Below are 25,623 nucleotides of genomic sequence, written 5' to 3' on the forward strand. Positions count from 1 at the left end.
TTCAGAAATTCTAGTGTGAATGGAGTGCTGCAGAAATGTACTAAGGGCCTTAATGCAGAATTTAGGTCCAGCTTGTTGCTGAGCATATTGGTGGCCTTGATTATATGAACTAATTACCTCTGGTCAAATTGAAAAACTCGCTGAAAAACTGTTCTTGGATTTATTGTAACTTAACACAATTTTGTTTGATACTGAAACTAAAATTCCTCCAGTTTGATCTAGGTGAAAAGAGAAAATCTTTGTATTCTTAAGGCCAAGATAAAATATATAAATCGGGATGCATGTGTATTGATTTAGAGTACTATAGCCCTGATGAGCTGACCTTCCATTCCAACATGACATTTGATGAATCATTTAACTTTCAGTCTGTAAGACTTAGACTCACACAAGTTTATTGTTTGACTGGGAATCATAGTTTATGCTTCATACACTACAAAGAGTTAGCCACAAGTAACTATGGAACCCTTGTGAAAAAACTGTATTCACCAGTGTTGTTTTTAAATGTCAAGGTAACTGAAGTACAACTTTTGTCTTTTGTCTTTGTATGTTCTGAAAAATGAATCAAACTACTGGTAGCTCGGTTAGCAGAGTAGGCAAAAATAGCTTTTCTTGTAAATAATTGTACACATTAATTTAATTTTATTGAGTATTGTGACAAAGCTCTGTCCTTGTTTCCGTGGGTCCCACGTTTCCTGGCGGATTTCGCTAGCCTGAGAGGCTCATTGTGACCCTCCATGTAGCCCTTCTCTCTCTAGAGACAGGGGTCACAGCCTACTGAGCCATTCTCCTCATAAGCCAGCAAGGGAGGTGAGGAGAAACGATCCTCCCTCACACAGTCTCTGTTGTCTCCCAGTCTCAGTGATTAATCGGGGGGGGGGGGGTGGTGAAGGAGAGAACCCGGGGCTGCCCTCTACTCCGAGCTCCAGCCCAGGGACCCTAATAGTATCAGCTATGGTAGCTGTCCTTTTAGAAACAGGACACGTACAATTCCCTGGGCTACTTCCCCACAGCAGCCCCCACTTCCTCAAGCTCCACTTCACCCTTATCTCAGGGCCTCCTTCCTTGTGCCTCTTATGGTGTGTACTGCTCAGTCTCTCCAACAGCACAACTTCCTCCCACAGCTCCTGACATGCGTGCCCACCTGACTAACTGGGAGGTTTTTAACTAGTTTCAGACAGCCCCTGATTGGCTTCAGGTGTCCCAATCAACCTAGCTGTCTCCACTGCTTTCTGGAAGGATCTTAATTGGCCCCAGGTATCTTGATTAACCTGGAGCAACTGCCATTTGGTTACCATGGTAACAGGGATTTGTTTAGCCTAGGGCCAACATACTTGTTTCTCACTACTTTCCTATAAAAAGAACAGGAGTACTTGTGGCACCTTAGAGACTAACAAATTTATTAGAGCATAAGCTTTCGTGGGCTACAGCCCACTTTTTCGGATGCATATATGCAGATACTTTCCTATAGCCATCTGGCCTTGCCCCGTCACAGTATTAAGATGTCTTGTGTAGTATAGAATGGTATCATTTTGATCTTCGGAAAACAAAGTAGCTCATGAGATTTTTCTGCTGATAAAGTTTGCAGAAGACACAATCAGCAGAACATGAGCTCCCGGTCGATGCTGTGGCCAAAAGAGCTAATATGATTCTGGGATGTGGACACAGGAATCACGAGTAGGAATGAGAGGTTATTTTACTTCCGTATTTGACACTGGTGTGACCTCTGCTGAGATACTGTGTCCAGTTCTGGTGTCCATAATTCAAGAAAGAAATAGCCACTCTGTCACAGCAGTATTGTCTGGAGACATCAAATGCATCCATTCACCATCCAGATGATTGAGATCAGATTACAGATAACCAGATTACATGTGTTTGCTCCTGAGCTCCACAGGGGAACGATGGGGAGCTCAAGAAGCCCCAAGGATAAAGATGTAAGTTAACCTCCCATGATCACAATGTATCCTGTTGTAACAAGGGAGGATCTTTCATTTAATATGGCTGTTTTGAGGGGCATGTGAGAGCTTATCCAGAGAAACTAGGGGATGCAGATCTGAGTTGTCTATCTGCCAAGAAATGTGCCATCGATCCAAAGTGTGGTCATGTACCTCCTGTTGCTGCTGTTCCTTAGAAAGGTCATATCTGATATACTGTCTGAGAGGCTCAACTATTTCAGAGAAAGGAGCCTTTTGGGCATTTTTGGCATCTCTCTCTCCCTTCAGTTCCTTTGGCTCTACGCTTATGAGGGCAGTATTCTTTGATAGACCATTGATAGGTTTAAGGTCTGATATCTGGTCTTTCCAATGACATATTGCACTTGCGTCTTGCACTGGAAGATCATGAGATATCACAATGTGATGCTTTCTCAGAGTGCCTAGGACTGAAAGTCACCTTGTTACCCCCTGCTTCCAGCAAGAGGAAGACTTGCTGGTGCTTAACTGGGTGTCAGTTCCTTGACACCACCAGTCTGTTAACCACACAAACAATCTCATCAGGGCTCTGCCAGCTCTTACTTAAAACTTGCAGGGTAATAGGTGCACCCAAGCCCTCTGGAAACATTACTCTGCAGTGTAAAACCATTAATTAAGGGGGGAAGGATAGCATTGGCCTGCTAAACCTAGGGTTGTGAGTTCAATCCTTGAGGGGGCCACTTAGGGATATGGGGCAAAATCAGTACTTGGTCCTGCTAGTGAAGGCAGGGGGCTGGACTCGATGACCTTTCAAGGTCCCTTCCAGCTCTAGGAGATAGGAGATCTCCATTATACCCTAATGACTAGACACTCTCAGAAATTACCAGGTAAGTGTTTGCCAAAGAAACAGTGCACACACCACCTTGATTGGTTCAACTGAGAAGCAGCTCCAATATAACATCAGAGCACTGAGATATATTTATAGTGAAAACAATCAGAAGTTTATTACCAAACATAAGATTTAAAAGAGTGAATAAGAATAATGATGGAAACAGAAATGGTTACATATTAAAACAAAATATATAACATGCTTCCTAACTTTAATAGGTAAATCCCTTGTCCAAAGTAATTTGTCACCAAAAACAATATCCCAGCATCCCCAACCAACATTTATTAATGCAAAAAGTGCTGTCCTTTTTGCTTCCCCTTATGTTTCCCAAAGCCACAGTTTTGTATCCAGAATCAAATAACCCCTGTGGCTTATTCCCTCGTGTGCTAGCTCCATGTTGCCTTCACATCCTCATGTTGACATTGTATGAAAATGTTTCAAAGTAGCAGCCGTGTTAGTCTGTATCTGCAAAAAGAACAGGAGTACTTGTGGCACCTTAGAGACTAACAAATTTATTTCAGCATAAGCTTTCGTGGGCTACAGCCCACTTCTTCAGATGCATAGAGTGAAATGGACTTGCAGTGTTTTGGATGCTTCTTTTACATGTGAACAAAGGCAGACAGGTGAATATACATCCTTTGTCTGGCCAAAACCTGCTTGTGAATCCCACTTTGATTCAGACTTTAAAACATTTTCCGGTAGATATCTATATCTCTCTATATAGATATAGAGATATAGATAGATACATACAATTCCTTAAATATCATCTGTACATACATCTTGCCATGATTAAGGATGAGTATGACCTAAGCGATCACATATACTTTAACATTGTGACAACATTATGTACAGAAAAGCTATCTTAAGTAATTTTATAGTATTCTAAAATTGTAGTTTAAATGTATCTCCCTTTTATGTCCACTTGCTAAAATATTTTCTCTGTAAACTGTTGCCATGCAGCATGCATGAAGATTTTATAGGTTCTCACTTTGGATATTTCATATAATTGGTGAGTTTATTACTCTGAAGTCATGTAACCATCCTACACTACTCACAGAACCTTGGTGCCACAACATGCCATCATAAAGTCTCTCTGTGAAGGCTCCTACTTAATGTTTTCATCTTGTCCCTGATGGTTCTTGCTCTGCTTGCCATCCATTGATCTCCATATTCCATTGTAAATGTAATCCCATTTGCCATTTTTCATTCACGATGTGCAATGTTCTGTGAGCAGCTAGTTGCTGCCTGAGTAACTTTCTGTGGGGTTGCAGTTACCTACTTTGTTCTCCAGTTCCTCAGTGGAATGCAAACCATAATCTTGGCATGCTTCATAGTCTTTATTTTAGTTCCTTTTCAGTTTTCTTGCTCAGTTAAGTTTCTTTCTGTACATCACAAGTGGCAGTACGTTGCTTTTAAAAATGTTTTTGACAGCTAAAAAGGAGTTTGCTGTTCATGACACTTGGTACGTATGAAAGGAGTTTGATTCTTCTCTTCACCTAATCTCTCACGTTGGAATGTTTAATTAATCACTCCAATGCCTCGTTTATGCTGTAATGCTGAAATGTTTTAAGTCAATGAAAACCTGTGTGCAGACACTTAGTTTGGTTTAAGAGTGGCTTATTCTGGTTTAGCTATAAAACCTGTTACCAGTCGACATAAACTAAACTAAAATATTGCCATTCTTAAACCAAAATAAGAGTATTTTATGGGTTTGCACTGGTTTAACTAAATCAATTTAAAATCAGAATCTAGGTTAAACTGGAGCGACTTTCTCAGGTAGACAAGAGCGTAGACGTCAGTAATTTATTCTGTCCAATCTTGTATTTGTTTTATGTTTATATTGATTACAACTAAGGCTATGATTCTGTCACAGAGGTTACAGTTTCCATGACTTTCCGAGACCTCTGTGATGACTTCTGGTGCAGGGCTGGAGCAGCCGGAGCAGTGGCTGCTGGAATAGCTGACCAGCCACCAGACCTGGGGCAGCAGTCCCCAGCCACTGGAGCAGCAGCTGGGGTTGGGTCAGCCTCTCTGGAGCAACAGTAGTCAGCCCCTGTCGCAGGAGCAGCAGCAGGGCTGGAGCAGTTGCAAGCCCCGGCAGCTCTCTCTTTGTCTCCCCTCCTTCCCCAGGGTATTTTTATAAAAGTCAAGGACAGGTCAGAGGCTTCCCTGAATTTTTGTTTATTGGCCGCGACCAGTCACTGACTTTTACTAAAAATACCCGTGACAGAATTGTAGCCTTAATTATAACTTTAATTTATACACATTCAATCCACATTCAGAACTCTCTTGAATTCAGTAATTGCTTCGCATTCTGGATCTGCTAAGACCTTAACATTATCTGGAAGTTTGCGAATTCAAATGTGCGAGCACACCTCTTTTTTAATGTGATGTTTCTGAAAATCTTCTTTAGGTGGATGAAGAGCTTGTGAACTACATTAGTCTCCCGATATACTTTATAACTTCAGCTCAGGTCTACCCTCTGGTGGTCAATCTTATACAAAATTTTGGGGTCCTATTGAATTAATCCATGCTCCTTCTGGACACCCCAATAACGACAGTAGCCAAAGCCTGCACCCTATCCTCTGAGATGCAGATCTAGCCATAATGTTCAGTGTTTTCCTCTTCTAAGAGTGCCACCTGCCTCTTCTCTCCTCTGCCAACATCTTTTAACCTTAAATCATTCATGGAGGAAAATTGGGTAACTAATTCAGTATAAATGATGTACTCTCCATACTTTTAATGTACTGGATTGTGGGACTGAAAAGATTAACTGGAAATGGAGGTTTGGCTTCTTTTGATATTTAGTGAGTTCTCATGTTTCACTATTTGCAATTTTAATAGAACTGCTACTGGTATGATGACTCCTGGTGAGTGTTTACAGGCAAACTATAATCTGTAAGAGATTTATGTTAGAAATGCAGATTGTTACTAATGGCTTCTCTATTACAAAAGTCTGATGTGCTTGTCATTTTTTGCTGGTCTTCATTGCAGAACTGACATAACTACAAGTGACAATAAATTGTCTTTAAAAATGCTGATATGAGTGCAGGGACTAAGTGTGTGGGAGGGCAGATGAAAGTAGTGATGCATTGTGTGGGTGCTTTCGTGTAAGAAATATGAGTCATTATTCATTCCATTAATGGAAAGAAGCCCTTTTCCTCTCTTTGGAATACAGAGGTTTCTTTAAAAATTCTTCATGCATAATTGGTGCTTAATAAATAATGAAAAGAATTTACTTTTAGAAATTAGCAAATGTAACTTCAGTTAGTTGATTCATATTGTGTAGATACATTAGATTTCACCTTGAAGTTATATTTAATAATTCCATGATAACAGCTAGTGATGCTTATATTTCTGAGCATACCAAAAAAGATCTAGTCCAAAGCCGTAGGTGCTGATCCTTAATATAAAATGCATAATATAAAAGCTACTATTTATAATACCTGACCCAACTAGGATCTACCCTCCCCCACACAATACAAATCAATCACCAGATGGACAAAAGGTACTAAAGTGGAAGGATTTAAATTACTGATTTTTTAATTCTTGTCCTAAAGAGAGATTTATTCACATTGGTTGGTTGATATAAGCATTAAACTGTATTAATTTGCAACCAAATATAGCAGGCTTTATACAAAATTTGTTACTCCTTTTAACCAACCAGGAGGATAGTCTATCTATACGCATTTATTAAGCAATTGTATATCTTAACATCCATTTATGCAGATTCTTAAATTTTACTTTTTTATGTAACGTATGTAAAATGCGGTAAAATTGTGTTTTAAAAATTCTATTTTTTCCCCTCAGGATTTGTTTTGAGCTGCATTATGATGGTAGTTAGATTCAATAAAAATGTGCAAAATAGCATTTAAAAATTGTTTGTTAAATAAAACTACCTTAAATGTACTCGGTAGATAAGGGGGGAAAACAAGTTTATCAAGAATTATGTTTAATTTAAAACTGATTTATTAGACAAAGCTAGTATTAATTGTAGTTGGTGAATTGATGGACTGTTTCTGGTCACACTGGGCCTTCAGGTGCCTATAAATACCTTTGAAAATTCAGCCTCACGGCCTTCAGGTTTAGAATTATTAGATCTCATCCTCTCCCATCTGGTTTCCATTCATAGATTATAAGAGGAAAACAAGCTTTCCTGCTCTTTCAGCTCCCAGTTTCTTAATTTTGAATGAGTTTATCCAAATGAAAACAAATATTCTCTCTGCACCTGCTGCTAACTGAAACCAAAAGTGATGAAGGGAAAAGCTTTTCTGCATAACAAATTGAAAATATTTACATGTGGAAAATTTGCTTCATTATAAAGCATGAAAATAATATACATAATGCATTACGTTGTGACATATTCATAAAAATTTGAGTAGACCTCAAAAATTAGGAGTTTTCCCCCCGTTTCTGTATGTAATTAAAAAAGCAGCTCTGCTTAACTCATTAAAATTTGAGGGCTCGTTGATGCAACACTTTTTATTTAAATAATTTGAATAGATAATAGTAATTTTAGCCCTGAACATAGGTTGCCATAATTTCAAGTTTAATTTTAGACGGATTTATTTTATCCACCCTGAAAAGTACTGTGTGCCCCTACAGAAACTTCAACCAGCCTTTCGCAAAAGCAGAGAAAACCGATGAAAGCACAGGTGTATCTGCTGATTACAATTATGGTAATATTACATGGCGAGAAAGGCCTCAAGAAGATCCCCAGCCATCTAGGACTTTAGTTATTACATCCCCATTTTAAGGCTGGATATAGAAAAAATATTCCCCTTGAAACAGTCTCTCATAATAACTGTTTTGAGATCTCTGTTTTGAGAACTGCTTCCATTTCTGTGGTAACTTGAGCTTTTCTTTCCAGTTTTTCTGTGGATAATGCATGTAACAGAAAAGTGTTTTTAATTTAAGAGGACTAGAATCTATACAAAATGTTTCCTGTAGATATTGCAGGGTATGTGGTTAATCATATTAGGAACCTTCTATGCTCCTGACAGAATTCTGCGCCTGTGCAGGAGCACAGAATTCATATGGACCACATATTTTTATGCCTCCTGTGCAGAAAAACACAAAAAAAAATATTCATAAATGATCTGGGTAAACAGTGAGGTGGCAAAATTTGCAGATGATGCAAAACTACTCAAGATATGAGAGGGGTAACTGTGTTAGTCTGGATCTGTAAAAAGCGACAGAGTCCTGTGGACCTTATAGACTAACAGACATATTGGAGCATAAGCTTTCGTGGGTGAATACCCACTTTGTCGGATGCGTGTAGTCATGATGATGATGTCTACATGCATCTGACGAAGTGGGTATTCACCCACGAAAGCTTATCCTCCAATACGTCTGTTAGTCTATAACGTGCCACAGGACTCTTTGTCGCTTTTTACTCAAGATAGTTAAGTCCCATGCAGACTGCGAAGAAATACAAAAGGATCTCTCAAAACTGGGTGACTGGGCAACAAAATGGCAGATGAAATTCAATGTTGATGAATGCAAAGTAATGCACATTGGAAAACATAATCCCAACTATACATATAAAATGATGGGGTCTAAATTAGCTGTTACCACTCAACAAAGATCTTGGAGACATTGTGGGTAGTTCTCTGAAAACATCCACTCAATGTGCAGCGGCAGCCAAAAAAACAAACAACGTTGGGAATCATTACGAAAGGGATAGATAATAAGACAGAAAATATCATATTGCCTCTATATAAATCCATGGTATGCACACATCTTGAATACTGTGTGCAGATGTGGTTGCCCCATCTCAAAAAAGATATATTGGAATTGAAAAACCTTCAGAAAAGGGTGACAGAAATGATTAGGGGTACGGAACGGCTTCCGTATGAGGAGAGATTAATAAGACTGGGACTTGTCAGGTTGGAAAAGAGACTAAAGGGGGATATGATAGAGGTCTATAAAATCATGACAGGTGTGGAGAAAGTAAATAAGGAAGTGTTATTTACTCCTTCTCATAACACAAGAACTAGGGGTCACCAAATGAAATTAATAGGCAGTAGGTTTAAAACAAACAAAAGGAAATATTTCTTCACACAATGCACAGTCAGCCAGAGGATATTGTGAAGGCCAAGACACTAACAGGGTTCAAAAAAGAACTAGATAAGTTCATGGACTTGTTAGCCAGGATGGGCAGGAATGGTGTCCCTAGCCTTTGTTTGCCAAAAGCTGGGAATGGGCAACAGGGGATGGATCGCTTGATGATTACCTGTTCTGTTCATTTCCTCTGGGGCACCTGGTATTGGCCGCTGTCGGCAGACAGGATACTGGGCTAGATGGACCTTTGGTCTGACCTAGTATGGCCATTCTTATGTTCTTATGTAAACCCCATTTTAGGTCTATTTTGACACAGGTATGAAGCCATCTTTACTTACAGGTAATGCTGTCCCAAAGTTCTTGAAAGTAATTTTCTAAAACAATGATTATTAGTTCACAAAGGCCTTCTAGGACTTGGACCAGCATTTCCCAAGTGGTTGATCCTGGGAAGAATGTGGTTGTTTTTCACTATCCTCTTCCCCTTACCTCCACATGCCCTGAAAGTACTCCCCCGATGGGGCCACCCACAGTGTAGGGGAAAAGTGATGGTTTGAGCCAGGTCTCCTGTTTGAGAAGGCTCCCATTGCAACCTGGTGCACCAGGTCACAGCGCCATGCAGGTTTGTCTTGTCATGGTGGAGGGGTGGCCAGGACAAATTTGAGTGAGTGGCAGTGTGACCCCGTGCACCAGGTTGCAAGACCCAGAGTGGGGGGCTGGCTGAAGCTGCGGGGAGCTGGCTGAGGCTGCAGGGGGGGGGGGGCGCAGGGCTAGGAGAGCAAGAGGGTTTGGGGGCTAGGCTGAGGTAGATGGACAGGAGGCTGGGGAAAGGTGCTAGCAGTGTGAAAAGCACATAATTTTGTGTTTGTATTTGAATCAAAAACATTTTAAAATAGTAGTTATTGTGTGTATCTCCACAAAAGACAAAATGCAGTTGGTGAGTCGACTTAGCAAAAAGCTTGGGAACCGCTGACTTAGACATCCTTCAAGCTGCTGTCATGATAGATGACAGAAAAGGTGTAGGTAATTTTCAACACTAAATGTACTGCTGCTTTCTCTTTGCATCTTAATTCAAAAGCTTTTTTATGCACTACTTCTAGGGTGCTGGTTCTCCTTTCATGTAATACATGCCTTTGTCTTTGCAATTCACATCTTACAGATGAAGGTATAAAGGTGCAATGATTTCTCTGTTTGGGCATTGAGATGGAGGGCTTCCTATTTCCAGGAGGGAAAATACTCTGACTGCTTTGTGTTCATTAGCTAAATCATTTCTGTTATCTGCTTGCATTTAAAAATCTGTGTGTAAGAGGCTGCTCTTGGGAGCACAGATTTACTGATTCATTTCTTGGAATCTTAGAGTCTTGAGTACTCTACAGAAAAGGCTAAATATAAAATTAAACATTTCTCCCTGCTGTTTGTAACCAAGACGAAGTATTACTTATTTTTGGTGCTCAGTTGCTGGTTTAATCTGAATCAGTTACACATATCTTGTGGTTATGAAATTGGATAAAACATTGCAAATAATTAAAAATTATCCTTCTGCCTCATGTTGTAAAGCGGGGTATGCTGAAATAGCAGTAGCATCATATTTTCCAGTAGACCTTTTTTTATGGACAGCTATGTCATCAGGGAGGCTCTCTTAGAAAGCTGCCCCACAGTGGAGTGTTTGGAATAGGATCAACAGTATGCTTACATTCTATTTTTCTTTCCTGTTTTTCTGGAGCTTGGAAAGCAAACCTATATACAAGCCTTGTTTTTAATCTATCCAGACACATACAACATATATAATGCAAATGACTAACAAGCTGTTTTTTAAGATTTTGTTTAAATATCCATTCGGAGAATTGAAGTAAAAATTAAGTAGCAAATTTGAAATACTGTTCAAACATTAATTGTGATAGGCAAAATCAAGGCATTACCCATGTCAGAATGTGAGCCCCTTCTACACTGCTTCCACATAAAGTTACATTGTTTTTAATCAATTCTGTAGCATGATGTAACTTATTTTGTACAAAGTACTCTGCTTCTATGTTACTTTAACATCCAGAGCAGTTCAGGATCTAATGGGATGCCCAGATTTACTGGTGTGAGTACAGAACTGGGAGCCAGAAGTGTAGGAGTTGTAATCCTGGTTCAGTCGCAAGATGACCTTGGGGAAATTATTTAACCTCTCTGTGCCTCAGCCTTCATCTGTAAAATGGAGAAATATCCTTCACAGTGTTCTAAGGTTTATTGATTGTTACAAAGTGCTTTGAAGATAGAGTGCTATGTAAATACTAGGCAGTTGCTTTCAAATTAACCAAAATTAGTTTGTCTATAATACCAGATTCTGTGTGTGTATGGTATAATGTATATCTCTCTATCATCACAAGGATCTATACACTTTTATTCAGAGATCCTTCACTGCAAAAGGAAGGAGTGACTGTGTGGATTTATTCATTCTTTGGCACATGGCTTCTCTGACAAGGAGTTAAAAATCAAGCCTCCCTTTATGCAGGCTTTTTTAATGTAACATCATGTGCCAGCAATGCCCCTCTGCCATGTACATTGGCCAAACCGAACAGTCCCTCCCTAAAAGAATAAATGGACACAAATCGGACATCAGGAATGGTAACATACAAAAGCCAGTAGGTGAACACTTCAATCTCCCTGGACATTCTATAACAGACTTACAAGTAACTAGTCTTGGGCCTGGTCTACACTGGGGGGGGATCGATCTAAGTTATGCAACTTCAGCTACGTGAATAACAGATCAACTGCTTCATAGCTCTATCAAAAGAATTGTTGTCTAAGTGATTTATTCAGTGTAAAGGTGCCAAATTTCAGTTTAGATTTGCTGTTCATAAATTACTTTTATCATATTATGCCTTCCCTCAGGAAAGTCCCTGTTTGGTCCCTAGGGGGACTTAATCTTACTGTTTTTAATACAGTACTATATTTAACATGTCTATTTAATTTAACCTGTGGCTAGGTTGACCTATTTTTATGGCTGTTTATTGTATTTTACTGGCTTATTTTAAAAGACAACATAAGATAGTCATGTTATAAAGCACCATATAAATGTTTTGGCTTACTGTATACCTGAAATTGCAATTGGAGGAAAAGTTACTTATATAATTCTGTGAATGTTTCCTATGGAGAAATGATCATTATCCTAGACTGTTTGAAAAGCAGGACCCAGGCTTGGCCCTTCAAGTTGCACTCATCACATCTCCAAAAAGATTTAATTTAAAGTAGAGGGAGTGTGTGACCGAGATTATGGAAATAAAATTTAGCCTTCGGCGCCACATGGGTCGAACTATTGCAGTTTTTTGCTGATATGCTGTAATGGGAATTTTGACACAGACAAGATAATGTTATGAGGAGTAGTCCAGTTACTCATTTCCCCAATATTTTACATATTTTACAATATTTTGAAAGACAGTAATGAGAGCTAGAGGTACCAAACACATGGGCACGTCATAAGATTTACAATGCAACTCTGCCAATGCAGTCCTTTTTGTCCTGAGCAGAGACTGACTTTTCCAAATTAGGCTAAGCAATAGTTCTTCTGATTCCTATTTTTACTTGTTTTCTACTGTAAGTTGAATTTGAACAGGGTTTCCAGAATTGAAAATCAAAACACATTTTCTCCTTTGCCACTTAAATACTCACCCCCTCAAATACCTCTAACTTTTAGAATTTTTTCTTGGGCTTTATTTATTTGAGAGAGAGAGAGAGCATTCTGAAAGACGGTGTTTTCTGCTTTGGGTTTTTTTTTTTTATGTTTTCAATTTGTGTCACTGAAGTGTTTGAAAAAATTACTCAGACTAAAAACACTAGTCCCTAATTTTAATCTATAAATGAAAGCTGTAGCTACTCTGGTAGCTTGTTATGCCTATTAATTAGGAAGGTTATAAAAGTTATAAACCTGTTTAGAATCTTAGAGGAGAAAGGGAGCCATTGGTGAATGGAGAAAGGGGGCATGGTGGTGGAATCAACTGTTATTGAATGTTGGAGAGAAGGGAGCTGGTGGTTAACTGTTGGGTGTTACTGGCTTTTCTAGAATCTAGAAACTTTTGGAAAATGGGCAGGGCATCTGATAAACTGTTTCTCTACAAAGCTGGTTAGCTCATCTTATTTTGTAGTCTTCAGTGTTAGAATGAGAAGCAACCACATAGGGAATCTGACTGTGGTAAATGTGAAAATTGTTGTTCAGTAGTGCAAATGAATAATTAGTGGTTAGTGATTACCAATATCCACTTATAAATGTATCAGGGTTAACATGCCCAAAGTTGAAGTAAATGGTAGAAAACAAGTAATCAAATGAACTGAAGATAATGTAAACAGGATTCTTCCAATGTAAAATGTAAATGTTAATGTAACCCAAGCTGGACCCACATAGTGGTTTGAGTCTGCTACTGGCTTTGAGCTAACTGACCTGAGTGCCTCAGCTCAGGCAACAGAGACTCATGGTTTTAGATCCAGAAGTTCTGGGTTCATCCCTGCTGCTGCTGACCCTCACCCAGGGTAACTAGAGAGACAGGGTTTGTGCTCATCTCAAATAGCAGGAAATCAGTTTATTTGGATTCATCAGGACCAAATGTGCCATTGAGCAGAGATTTCATTACTGAGAAGCAGAACACTGAGCTTCGTCATACAAATGAGAATCTTTTGATGGCATCATTATCTTTGAAACATACCCAGAACTATAAACTGTTCCAGGTCTTATAACAGCTCTTCAGTGTCACTGTCATTCAGGAGCAATGTCTGTTCTTCTTTGATATTCCCAAAATGGCAAAATGTCAGTTACCAATCTATAAACAACTAAAAAGGCAAAGATGTGAACTTGCTAAAGTTGCAGTCTTCTGTTATGCAAAGAATGTTGCCTTAAATGTAGCACAAAGTGGAAGCTTTAAATGAATGATTGCAAAGCACCTTGTTCTGGATATACTCCACTCATAAGTCCATTATTGGATGCAAGAAAAGAAAAGAAAAATTAAGCATTTATATGGGTAAAAATATATTAATATTGATTCCATGGCTATGTTCAAGTTACAGAAAATGCCATCTCCAAGAGTGCAGAGAAAGTGTGACAAAGGAGGTCTTTATTGTTTGCTAAGATAACAAAAATATAAAATGAAAAATGAGAACATCTCTAATGTAAACTTCACTTTTGATGTTTGAGGTTTTTGGCATGCTGTTTGCACTCTGAGTGTCACACAACATAATTCTAACTCACATTTTTGGAAGCTCAGAAATCTTCCACAATCTGAGCCTTGTGGTTGGTGATTTGAAAAAGCAGAATTGATGTCCCAACTTATGGCCCAGATACAATCTTCTTGAGAGTTCTGTGTGTGTTCACCTGTGCATCCTAGCTACCATATGTATTTTGAAATTTGCACTGAGCCACAAGGACTTTGATCATGACATGACATATGCGTGTTACAGAACAAAGGACTATACAGGGATGGGACAGTGATGATGGAGAAAGCAAAGACCCTTTAGCTGGAGAGAGTTTTTAAAAGAACAAAAACCCGTTCAACATGTTTTTATAGATGTTATTAAAGATGGTGCTAACTGTCCTTTTGGAGAGAGGGAGAAATGAGTTGGAATGGGCTGGAGCTGTTATTGCTGCTTTTAAAGTCCGATCCTGTTTCCTAGAAGACAAAACAGGACACACACACTGAACAACAAAGATAGAAAGTGCAACTTCTATCTCTCCAAAAGGGAGTGTTGGACAGAATACTACATTCTCTCTTTATTCTGCCCATCAGTTAGGTCTAGTTTCCGACACACCAATTTTGGTTCACTGATTTTTTTTAATTTCCACACTTTTCTTGCTAACCAAGCATGATCTTAACACAGTCCTTGAGTTATATCAGTAGGCCTTTTTGTTTAAACTAATTCAGTCTGCGCATCTTGTTTTTGCACCTTTTCCCATTAATACTTGTTCGAGGTTATTGTGACATTTTATGAACGTACACTCGCTCTTTTTACAGTGGAGCTCACAATTAGGGTAAATGTGTAGCTGCGGTGATGCACATGCCTGATGTGTATGTGCTGCACTGGTGCAAGGCATAGTTTACACTGGTGTGCCATGTCTTGCTCCAGTGTAGCTACAATTGTTATAAAAATTCCATGTAGGCAAAGTCTGATTCCACTGTCTCGTTATCAGAGATGGATTCAAGAAGACAATACTAACAAAATTTATCTTTAGGATAGTCTGTATATGTTGGTTTCCCACAAATATCTGTTTATTAGACACTGAAATAGCCAACAGTGCTAATTCAGTCATCTAAGATAGTGGAGCATTTTACCTTTTTTCTTCGTGAAAAAGTAAGGATCAGCTTGGTGTAATCAGTGTTTATAATTTAACTTACAAATGGGTAACCTTTAGTTGTCCTTATGTTAACTTTTCATGAATATGCTAAAGGGTTTTGTATATAGTTAATGGCAGCAAAAGGAACAGATGCACAACATTATTATTCAAGCACAGACAGTATGTTAAGACACCATGGTGATTAACTTGATATAAAAATCTAAATAGATAGTCTGTTTCCCCAAGCAGCTTACAAATTAAAACAAATGGCGATAAAACTGAATGTTCAGGGAGATGCACTGGAAAATATTAATATACAATATTTTTCTTGCATTAGTAATTTTGTAAAATACTGGGATGGACAGGGCATTCGATTGCCATTTGTTAGCATGGCAGCCTTGTTGCTAGTTTGTGAGTTTGTAGTACTCCACAGTATTTAATCTGTAGTTCAGAATTCATAATTGTCCTATATCTCCTTTCTTCCTCATCCGTCAACAGATATTGTATTACTGTTCTAGCTACCAGGAAGCAAGAGCTGTCAAAATCAGAATAAAAGCACCAGCCTACCCACTTCCACTTCGATAATGAAACTTCCAGAGCGAAGCAAAGACAGAAATGGAAAAGGGCTCACTATTTGAAAAGCAATCGCTGAGCAGGTGTGGGAGGGAAGTAGTATGGGAGACAGACTATATGACAAACAGAACTACCTATTATGTTACTTTTCTTTGTCATATTTATCTTAAGTCTGGTCTACATTACAAAATTAGGTTGTTGTAAGATGCCTTGCGTCAACCTATGTATGCATATATCTACATTCAAATTTGTCTCTAGCTGATATGCATGCCATTATAGCAACACAATAAAACTAGCTCCCCAAATAGCATAGAGCATTTGTCAACCTATTGAGGTTGACACCAGGAGGGTATAGATACTGCGTGAGCGGTGTTGACCGTAAGGGCTGGTCTACACTGGGGGGGGATCGATCCAAGATACGCAACTTCAGCTACGCGAATAGCATAGCTGAAGTTGAAGTATCTAAGATCGAATTACCTGGGGTCCAGACTGTGCGGGATAGACTGCAGTGGCTCCCCCGTCGACTGCACTACCACTGCTCGCTCTGGTGGAGTTCCGGAGTAGATGGTGAGCGCATTCGGGGATCAATATATCGCGTCTTAACGAGATGTGATATATCGATCCCAGATAAATCGATTGCTATCCGCCGATACAGCGGGTAGTGAAGACATACCCTAACAGTCCTCCAGCAGCTGTCCCCCAGTGCCCCGTTCCCTGCAAGAGTGACTGCTCTGGTACTGTGTTAAACTCCACTACTCAAGGGTCAGAGTTGAAATGCCATTTCCTGATTGCCCATCATGGTGAGCATACCTAGCTGCTCACCCTTGTTGTGTGCAACTGCCCAACTGATTCCTGCCTGGAGTAGACAGGAAATATTGGATCTCCTGGGCCTGTGGGGAGAAGAGACTATGCAAGCACAGCTACAGACCAGCCATAGAAACATGTTAAAAATTTGTATAGCATTGCCTGTGTGGTTTATTTGCACATTACTTTTCTGCACTTTTTCCCCCCACCCAATAAAGTTCTGTTTTTGGATAATCAAATTATCTTTATTGACAACAAATATTGCAGAGTGGTAGTCAAAGCAAACAGTACTTGTAAATGCATACCAAGCACCACAGAATTCATAACCATCAGGAAAATACCCAGTCCTATTTATAAATGCACAGCAAGCACTATGCAATTCTTAGCAGCTCCCAAAACTCGAGGCCCAGAGAACTCTCCAGCACAAAACACTACTGTGGCTGACTTTAAACTGTTCTTTCAAAGCCTCCCTCAACTGCATAGCTCCACATTGGGTTCTTCTGATAGACGTGTGTCTGGCTGTTTCAGGTCAGCTGAGAGCCTTGATATGCATATCTAGTGGTGTGGGTGTATTTATAAAATGGAGTGTTTTGGGAAAGCTTTATCATAGAGGAAGATCTTGTGATGTGCCTTAACGATAAACAAATTATGGAACCGTCTGAAATCCTTTAGAGTTCCACATTCCACACCCAGATGCTCCCTAATCAAGAATCCTTTATCTATGGCTCTCGTGCGCTGCGTTGTGGGGTTAGTTAGCTGTTTTGTCCTAGAAGAGCACAACTGTATTGGCAGACCATGGATGGTGATGTGGTCGCTGATGTGCCACAGGACTCTGTCATTGTTCATACAGTTAATGACTTCAGCATTTGGGCTTCATTGTTGTGATGTGAATGAATGGTTTGCATTATGTTTTAGTATTCATGCCCAGAAAAAAAATGGACTCAAACTTAATTAGCAAACATAGTGACTGTATTTATACCTTTCTGCTTATGGAACATATACAAGCACCTTAAATGTTGCTAAAATGATGGATTTTTGTAACCCTTTTGAAAGACTAATGACTAGCTTATTAGTGGTCAGTACCATATGCTTCTCTAAATTAGTATTCAGCACCTTCCAAATAGAGTTGATTCTAGATTTTTAAAACATGCTATTTTTTTTTAATTTCTTCCTAAATCCATTAATTTGTTAGATGTCATGGTAATGAGCTGGGCATTTTGCCAAGTTTTCAGTATTGTCAGGATAATGAATAAAGTACAAAAGAAAATGCCTGTCTATTTTCTTTTAAAATTAAGTGGTGTACAGGCTTAGCCGCAAGACTACCCTTACTAACGCAAGAGCAGAAGTAGATAAAAACAAGAATGTTTTCACCTTGTGTCTCTGCACATCTGTGCATCTCATGTGAATGTAATCGAAGTCCACCTAGATATGTAAGAACTGTCAAAGCTCTCAAATTAATAGAAACATTTTCTTTTAAAGACTTATCTTTCTAGAACTTGGAGAATATTTGGCTCTTAATATTCCCAAAAAGGTCATTATGTACCAGATTTTACTAGTTATGAAACTGCAGTAGAAGAAAAGTCTGTCCTGAAGCACTCAGAAACTGAACTAAAATGACATCAAAATTCTTGAAACCGACCATTATAATTGCCTCTCTTACATGGTGACAGTAGCCGTGCTGGTCCCAGGATGTTAGAGACAAGATGGGGGAGGCAATATCTTTTATTGGACCAACTTCTGTTGGCGAGAGCTTTCGAGCTCGCACGGAGCTCTTCTTCAGGTCTGTGTAAGCTCAAAAGCTTGTCTCTCTCACCAACAGAAGTTGGTTCAGTAAAAGATATTACCTCCCCCACCTTGACTCTGTAACATCATGATTGTGTCAGTAATAACTAAAAGTTAAAGTCATTTGGCCAGGAATCTTCTTCCTCATAACATCATTGTATGCATGCAATAAGTGTTCACTGCCTATTGTGTCCTCTTTTAAATGGTGTCCAAAAAGATTATTTAATGTTATTTTTAATGCTGGGCTTTCACTTTGTTAATGCAGATATAGGTGATTAAAATCTAGTGTGTACTGATTTAAATATGTATTAGTGGGTGTTATAAACATCAATTGATTATATATTTCTGACTATACAACAGAATTGGACTATTCTGATGAGTGGCTCCCAAGTCTTTTGTCTCTATGTATATAGTGTGGGGAGGGTGTATGAAATTATATAATATATATATTGTGTGTGATGTATTAAATTTAGTGTTTCTGGAATGTATTGCAAAGACTTTCAAGAGGGAAGTCCTGCTCAGCTCCAGAAATAACCCATACCTGCCGATAGCGGGGGGCTCAAGGTAGGGCAGCAACATCAGAAGATGTTACTGAACCTGCTTAGTCCGTGTGAGCATGCTCCGTACAAGCCAAGCGGCAAATTGGGGGGAGGGGGCTCATGACCTCACATGCTCCTCCCACGCATTGCCTCTGCTTAGCTCAGGGGGGTTCTCAACCTTTTCTTTCTGAGGCCCCCTTCAACATGCTATAAAAACTCCAGAGCCAAGCAGGGGTAGGGGAGACTTGGGACTCTGGGCCAGGGTGGGAACTCTTGGGCATAGGCCTAGTTTGACTTCTGTTTTGGGGGGAGGGGGCATCACCTCCACCCCCTGACTCACCTCCGCAGGCCACCCACCTGTCTGGGGCTGTGTGCCGGTGGCTGCTCCCCGAGGGCTCTGCTGGCCTCGGACCCGGCCAGAGAGCAGGTCCTGAGGGGGCCTGGGGGAAAGGAGGGGGTGGAGCTGCCCCCAGGACTTCCCCACTCTAGGTAAGGCACTGCAGTTTGGGGGGGCAACACCCTTGTGCTCCCTCAACTCTTCCCATGGGCTTAAGGTTTCAGCCCCCCCTGCTCCTGGCTGCAATGGAGGGGGGCAGGGGTTTCAGCCCCGCACTCCTCCTGGCTGCAGTGTGTGGGGGTAGCTTGGGGTTTCAGCCCCGCTGCTCCAAGAAGGTAATGGAGGAGCTTGGGGTTTCAGCCCTACCACTCCTGGCTGCAGCGGGGGGAAGGGGAGCTTGGGGCTTCAGTCCCCCCCTGCTCCCAGCTTCAGGCCCCCCTTGCTCCTGGCTTCAGCAGGGGGACGGGGGGAGCTCAGGGTTTCAGCCCTCCCCCTGCATCAGTCCCATGGCGGGGGGGCAGGCACCAGGGCTCGGGAGTTCAGCCCCACACCATTCCCTGCTTGGGCACTGGGTTTCAGTGGCGGGGCCCTGCGGCCCCCCTGAAAGGGCTCGCAGACCCCAGGGAGCCGTGGCCCCCTAGTTGAGAACTGCTGGCTTAGCTCAGAATATACATTATGGGACAGTGCCCGCATACTGTGATGATAGGTGCATGAGACACAGAAATAGTCTGTGCCCAAGGAGAAATGGGGCTGCACAGGACACATGGGAAGGACTACAGCTCTGGGGGCCAGGCTGTTTGAATGTTATGAAATGTTGGACTCTGAGAGGGGGGAGTGCATGTGATAGTACATACCAAGAGTTGATACTTACCCATCTGGGTAGTTATTAGTGTTAATACTTACTTAAAAGTTGGGAAATTCTCTACCACCCTCCTCAGAAAAAACACCTGAACTTTAAGATGGATAGATTCCATATTCCACCCCTTCTTCTCCAAGACAGACCATAAAAAGCAAATTAGTCATTCAACAACCCATCTTACTCCACTAATCAGTTCCCCTTTCCAATCCTGCCTACCTGCTTTCCATGATTCACAGCCCACATCTTCACTCTCTCATCCTAAGCCACCATCTTATAGCCTTAATGGAGACCATATTTATTGGTTACATTTTGTGTTTTATATATTAATAAAGGGTTTGTGTGAATCTATAGTTGTTGTATGTAGTTTTGAAATGTCTGTGGATGAGGGGTCGTGGCTACAAGATGGTTTTTCCTCTAATGTTTAGGGAAAGTTTTGTGAATGGATCTATGTTCATGATCGTTATAAATGTGGTTATAAGACATTGCAGAATTGAAATCTGTATGTTTGCATAAGAGCAATGTATTTATAATTTGAAGGTAAGTTGGTTGGTTTGAGGTAGAGTTTTAAAAGATAGTTTTGGCCAATGTGGAAGACGCTTACTCAGTCTTTTACATGCCCCTCACTTTGGTGTCTGGATATGACCATAATGTATCTACTCTGATGATAAATAGGATTTCATCCTTTGGCACTATGACCTATTCATACAAGAAATCACTTTAAAAACAAAAGTGAAATATAGAAAGGCAAATTTAGAGGGAAGGAATTGAAATTTTATTTGTCTTATGTTCAAGTGAAATAGAGCTTTTGTGTAACTTTTTTCTTCTTCTTCCTATTAAGTTTGTGCTGAAGCCTTCAACCCAGATGAGGAAGAGGAAGATACAGAACCAAGGGTAAGAATGGGCAAATCACATCTTGCATAGTCTTTTGCATACGTTAATGTACATATGAAGCACATCATCCCCTTGTCAATTCTACATTTAATTCTGCAAAATGAAATGATTACTGAAAAAGCAGAATTATTCTGAAATGTTAAGTCTTTGTTCTGGGCGTTCCTTTGGGCATTATGGGCTTTAATTTACAAATTTGTTATCCAAAAAGATTTTAAAATTGTACCTAGAGGCCTACCATCTATATGAACTTAAATATTTCCCTTTCTTAATTATCTGCTTAAGTAACACTTGTTCAGACAATTCCTGGAGCACTGGTGCTAGTGTGAAGAATTAGTGAAGCTTTAGCACAGCTCTCGTGTCTGGCTGCCTAGAATACCTCTCATGTTTTTTACTGCCTTCCTTATCAAAGCCGTTCTGGTCTGGGAGAGCTTACCTGCTGCTTGTATTGGAAATGCTTTGTTGAAATGTGCTTGAGCCTATAATCACCAATTGTTGTATCTTTTTAAATGCAGGGAATTTATAGGGATTATTACAGTTCCGATATTGTAATTGTATTTCTCGAGGGCTACTGTATGTAACAAAATCCTGGTTGATAGGGATCGATATTTCCTTTAGGGACTTGTACTTCTGGAATGAAGCTCAGTTGCCTTGTTAGTCTCAAGGACATGTCAGATTTTCAATATTGTGAAAATCTAAAGCCAATTTAATTTATTCTAAAGGAGGAAATTCTTTTAAAATATTTTATTACAAAATACTGAAAAATAGATGATAGGTGTCTCTAGTAACTGCAAATATGTTTTTGAAAAGTGGATTCATTTTATTGTGTTAGAGCAGGGGGGGTCATGACCACTCAGGGTCGCGAGGTTATTACGTGGGGGTCGCGAGCTGTCAGCCTCTACCCCATATCCTGCTTTGCCTCCAGCATTTATAATAGTATTAAATATTAAAATGTGTTTTTAATTTATAAGGGGGGTCACACTCAGAGGCTTGCTGTGTGAAACGGGGTCACAAATACAAAAGTTTGAGAACCACCATTTTAGAGGTTTTGATTCCTGAGTAGTATTTTGACTTGTATTGTTTTTACATCAAGTTTTTCAGTGTTCTCATTCTTTTTTATTTAATGGCTAAGTACTTAATGGTGCAACTTTCTTTCAGAATCCTGGCTATCTATGTGGTTAATTTCAATCAATTCATCCTCTTATCTGCTTACTATCCAATTTTAACCCCCAGTGAATTTACTTGGATTTTGTTTTCATTATAATGAATTATTTTAGTGAAGAAATGAACGTTTGTTCTCTTTATCTGGGAAGACATCATCTGAAGAAAACAAAACTAAAAACTTCAGTTTTTCTTGGTTTTTGTAGTGACATCAGATGAAATTCTGGTATCACGTTTTTTAGATGATTTACTGGTGGTTATGGCCACTAGAAACATGTATCATAAGATTTCTGTACGGTCTAGGTATTTATAGTATGATCCCCACAAAGGTATCTGAGTAGTATACCATGTATTTTGGATCTCATCAAGATTTTCAGTACTACAGATACTTTCAGTGGAATTTAAGGCTTACAAAAAATAAAATTTCAAACTCAATTATTGTCCATATAGACCCCACTCTCATGTGCATCTGCACCAAAATCTGAACCTCTAGAAAGTTGTGGCCATTGGGGCTGCAAATACACTTGCTTGTGGAACCAACACTTACTGTGAGGCTACATACGTTGCTATTGCTGGGATACCCTCTGTTCCTCCACCTTCTTGTTCATTGCTTTCTTGGCTATTTTTCTCTAAAAACATGGTTTACAGTCTGCTTCTATACATTTAATTTTAATTTAATACTGAGTTTAGAAAAAATTAAATAACTTTTGTTGTTAGTAGGCTGTGCGGATCTACTGGACAAACTGTTGTCATCTGAGATCTCAGTTTCCTTTTTATAAGCCCATCTCTTAGGATTGAATGGATGACTAATTTTCACTGGTGCAAGGGAAAAATTTTAGTTGCTGACCTCCCATGCTTAGTGTCTGAAAGTGCCTGGGAAGGGTCATTTGTCAGGGAGAAGCTCCTTCTGCACTAGCTTCACCTCTCTCATTCTCATAAAGGTCATGGGTTTCTTATCCAGTTCTTGCTCATAAGAGGCAGTTTTCTCTGGATCAGACATGGTCACTGCAGTTGAACTGGTGCCTGGTCCCTCTTTGCTTGCACAAGTTCTGTATTAGGAGAAAAGAGAAAACAGAACAGTTTAGAAGAAAAGAGAGGTCTGACTTTGTTTTTTTACTTGGAATTGTTTTCTTGTTCCTTTTCTTCCAAGTTGTTGGGGTGGGGGTTCTTTTCCATCCTTCCATGCCATACTCTGATCTAGTCTCTTAGGCAGGCTTTGTGTTTCAGCTGCCTGAAGATCACTAAACAATTCAGAAGCGGGAAAGAGTGGAAAAGAATTCCAGAATTTAAAAATAAATTCTTTTTTTCAAATAACTACTTTTAAGACATATAAATTTCTCAAATGCTCTAGTTATGGTAAATCTAAGTGGAGCTGTTATGATGAGGAATATTAAAACAATAAAATAGTTCATTGAAGAGCAATAATGAAACAGTTTTTGCTCACTCAGTTTAATTTTCTAAATATTTGTGTATTTGTTTTTGTCTAGAAGTTCTTTAAAAATATACTTTGTCAGAATATCAAATTTTTTTAAGTACGAGTTCCTGAACAATTATTGTCACTATATAGATATTATTTTTCTTTCACTTTTCTTTTATACATTATTTCACTTTTCATTCTTTTGAGGTTCCAGCTACATCAAGGCTCTTACTTAATGTTGTGATTCACATTAAGTATGCTTCAGATTGTGATCAGATTTCTTTACTGCCATGACAGGTTTTGTTTTATTTTTCTTTGCAGGTAGTTCATCCAAAAACAGATGAGCAGAGATGTAGACTGCAAGAAGCATGCAAAGATATACTCCTCTTCAAAAACCTAGATCAGGTAGTACTGCTATAATGTTTGAACTACAGTAGTTTACCGTATGTATAATTACTAGCCATTTATATTCTCAGTAGTGGAATATTGCAAAAGGAGTATTGTAGGAATACAAGGACATACTGAATTTGTATCCTGTAATAGCCTCCTTACAAAGGAGGATTCAACTAAGAAGCAAATATCCGACTTGTAAAAGGTTAAAGTAGAAATAGATCCAGGTAATAGCTTCAGTATTCTCTATTATTGTTATCTTCTCCTGATTGAATGGGGTGGAGGAGAAATTGCCTATATAAAAGAGGGATTATTGCTTTCTTCTCCTGATTGAATGCAGGGGGGAGGGGGAAAGGGATAGCTCAGTGGTTGTGAGTTCAATCCTTGAGGGGGCCATTTAGGGATCTGCCCCCCCCCCCAAAAAAAAAGTTGGGGATTGGCCCTGCTTTGAGCAGGGGGTTGGACTAAATGACTTCCTGAGGTCCCTTCGAACCCTATGATTCTATGAAAAGATGACTATGAAGAATTTCTATTATTTCAAAAATCTAAACCCTCAAACTAGTAACAGAATATGAGAATATTTAAATTACAGTTGAATACATTTTAAAATAAAACACTAGCTAGATGGCATAAGTACTCTCCAGTCAAGTCTTGAGCTCAGAATCCTGAGCTCTCCTTTGTAACCATTGTTAATGTTTTGCCCTGAACCATGACAGGATTCCAATTATCTTTTTGGCTGTTGGAAACCAGAGGGTAAAAAACGTGATTTCGTCAGGTAGAACTTGAACAGAATCGCTTCTTGCCCCTCACAAAAGAGCAGCACTGTCTTACGTAACAGGTTGGTTAGACAAGCCTTGGAAACCATTTGGTCTCCTCAAGACCAGAGCCATAAGGCTTTTCATAATATACTGTGAAACCAAGGTAGCTGAACAGTCAAAGGCCTGACAGCCTTATTGCTGCTGCTAACTTGAGAACCACAAAGAGCTGTTAAAAGAAGCAGTAGGAAAATTTCTAAACTCTTGTAGCTTTTAGGTTATGACACTTGAGAAGGAAACAGTACACTGAAGTATGAAGTGAGCCACCACCATCTCATGCAGAAAAGAAGAATCTAAAATATCATTCCATAGCATGGTTGTGGATTGCCCAGAAACACTGTTGCAGTATCCAAAGTAGAAGCAACTGATATGTGATACTATGATATCTTAACAAGAATTTTATAACTGAATAGTTAGGCATTGTAGATCTGTGGACTGACCTTCCTCAGCTCTTGTCTCTATACACTCGTTGCACTAGTATAACTTTCTTCATATCAGTAGGAACTGCCTTGTTCTGAGACCTCTTGTGCTCTGGGGATTCAGCATTAATAGTTCGCTCTCTTGTAGCTGCATGAGTTCAAATCCCTAGTGCAGACGGGCAAAACCACTGTAAGCCGTGACTTGCACTGGTGCAGTTCATTCTGCTTTGAACCAGTGCAGAAAATGGCTTATTGTAGCTTTGCTCACTATTGCTATGTTACTTTGTGATGACCGTGCCCACTATGTCAGATCATTCAAGTGATCATTTCCTTCACTCAGTAAAATTTACCCCATTGATATTTGCATACTAATATGCCAGTATTTTGACAGAATTCTCCAGTTACACACACAGCTGATGATGCTCACACTGTTTTTGTCATTGACTCTAACACTCCAGCCCATCACTTTCACAGTGACAGTT

At 39.6% G+C, this 25,623-nt stretch overlaps 1 protein-coding gene across 2 annotated transcripts in view; it reads left to right on the forward strand.

The window, feature by feature from the left end:
• The window catches only part of PRKAR2A (protein kinase cAMP-dependent type II regulatory subunit alpha), a 120,591-nt gene that overhangs the window by 57,653 nt on the left and 37,315 nt on the right, over nucleotides 1-25,623 (forward strand). For both annotated transcript variants that reach the window (XM_005295958.5, XM_042844204.2), the window contains exons 3-4: nucleotides 20,890-20,942; nucleotides 23,839-23,922. In XM_005295958.5, the coding sequence (XP_005296015.1) occupies nucleotides 20,890-20,942; nucleotides 23,839-23,922 (137 nt within the window). The remainder of the gene's footprint in view (nucleotides 1-20,889; nucleotides 20,943-23,838; nucleotides 23,923-25,623) is intronic.

The sequence above is a fragment of the Chrysemys picta genome, chromosome 7 (assembly GCF_011386835.1).
Source record: "Chrysemys picta bellii isolate R12L10 chromosome 7, ASM1138683v2, whole genome shotgun sequence".
Classification (NCBI taxonomy): domain Eukaryota; kingdom Metazoa; phylum Chordata; order Testudines; family Emydidae; genus Chrysemys; species Chrysemys picta.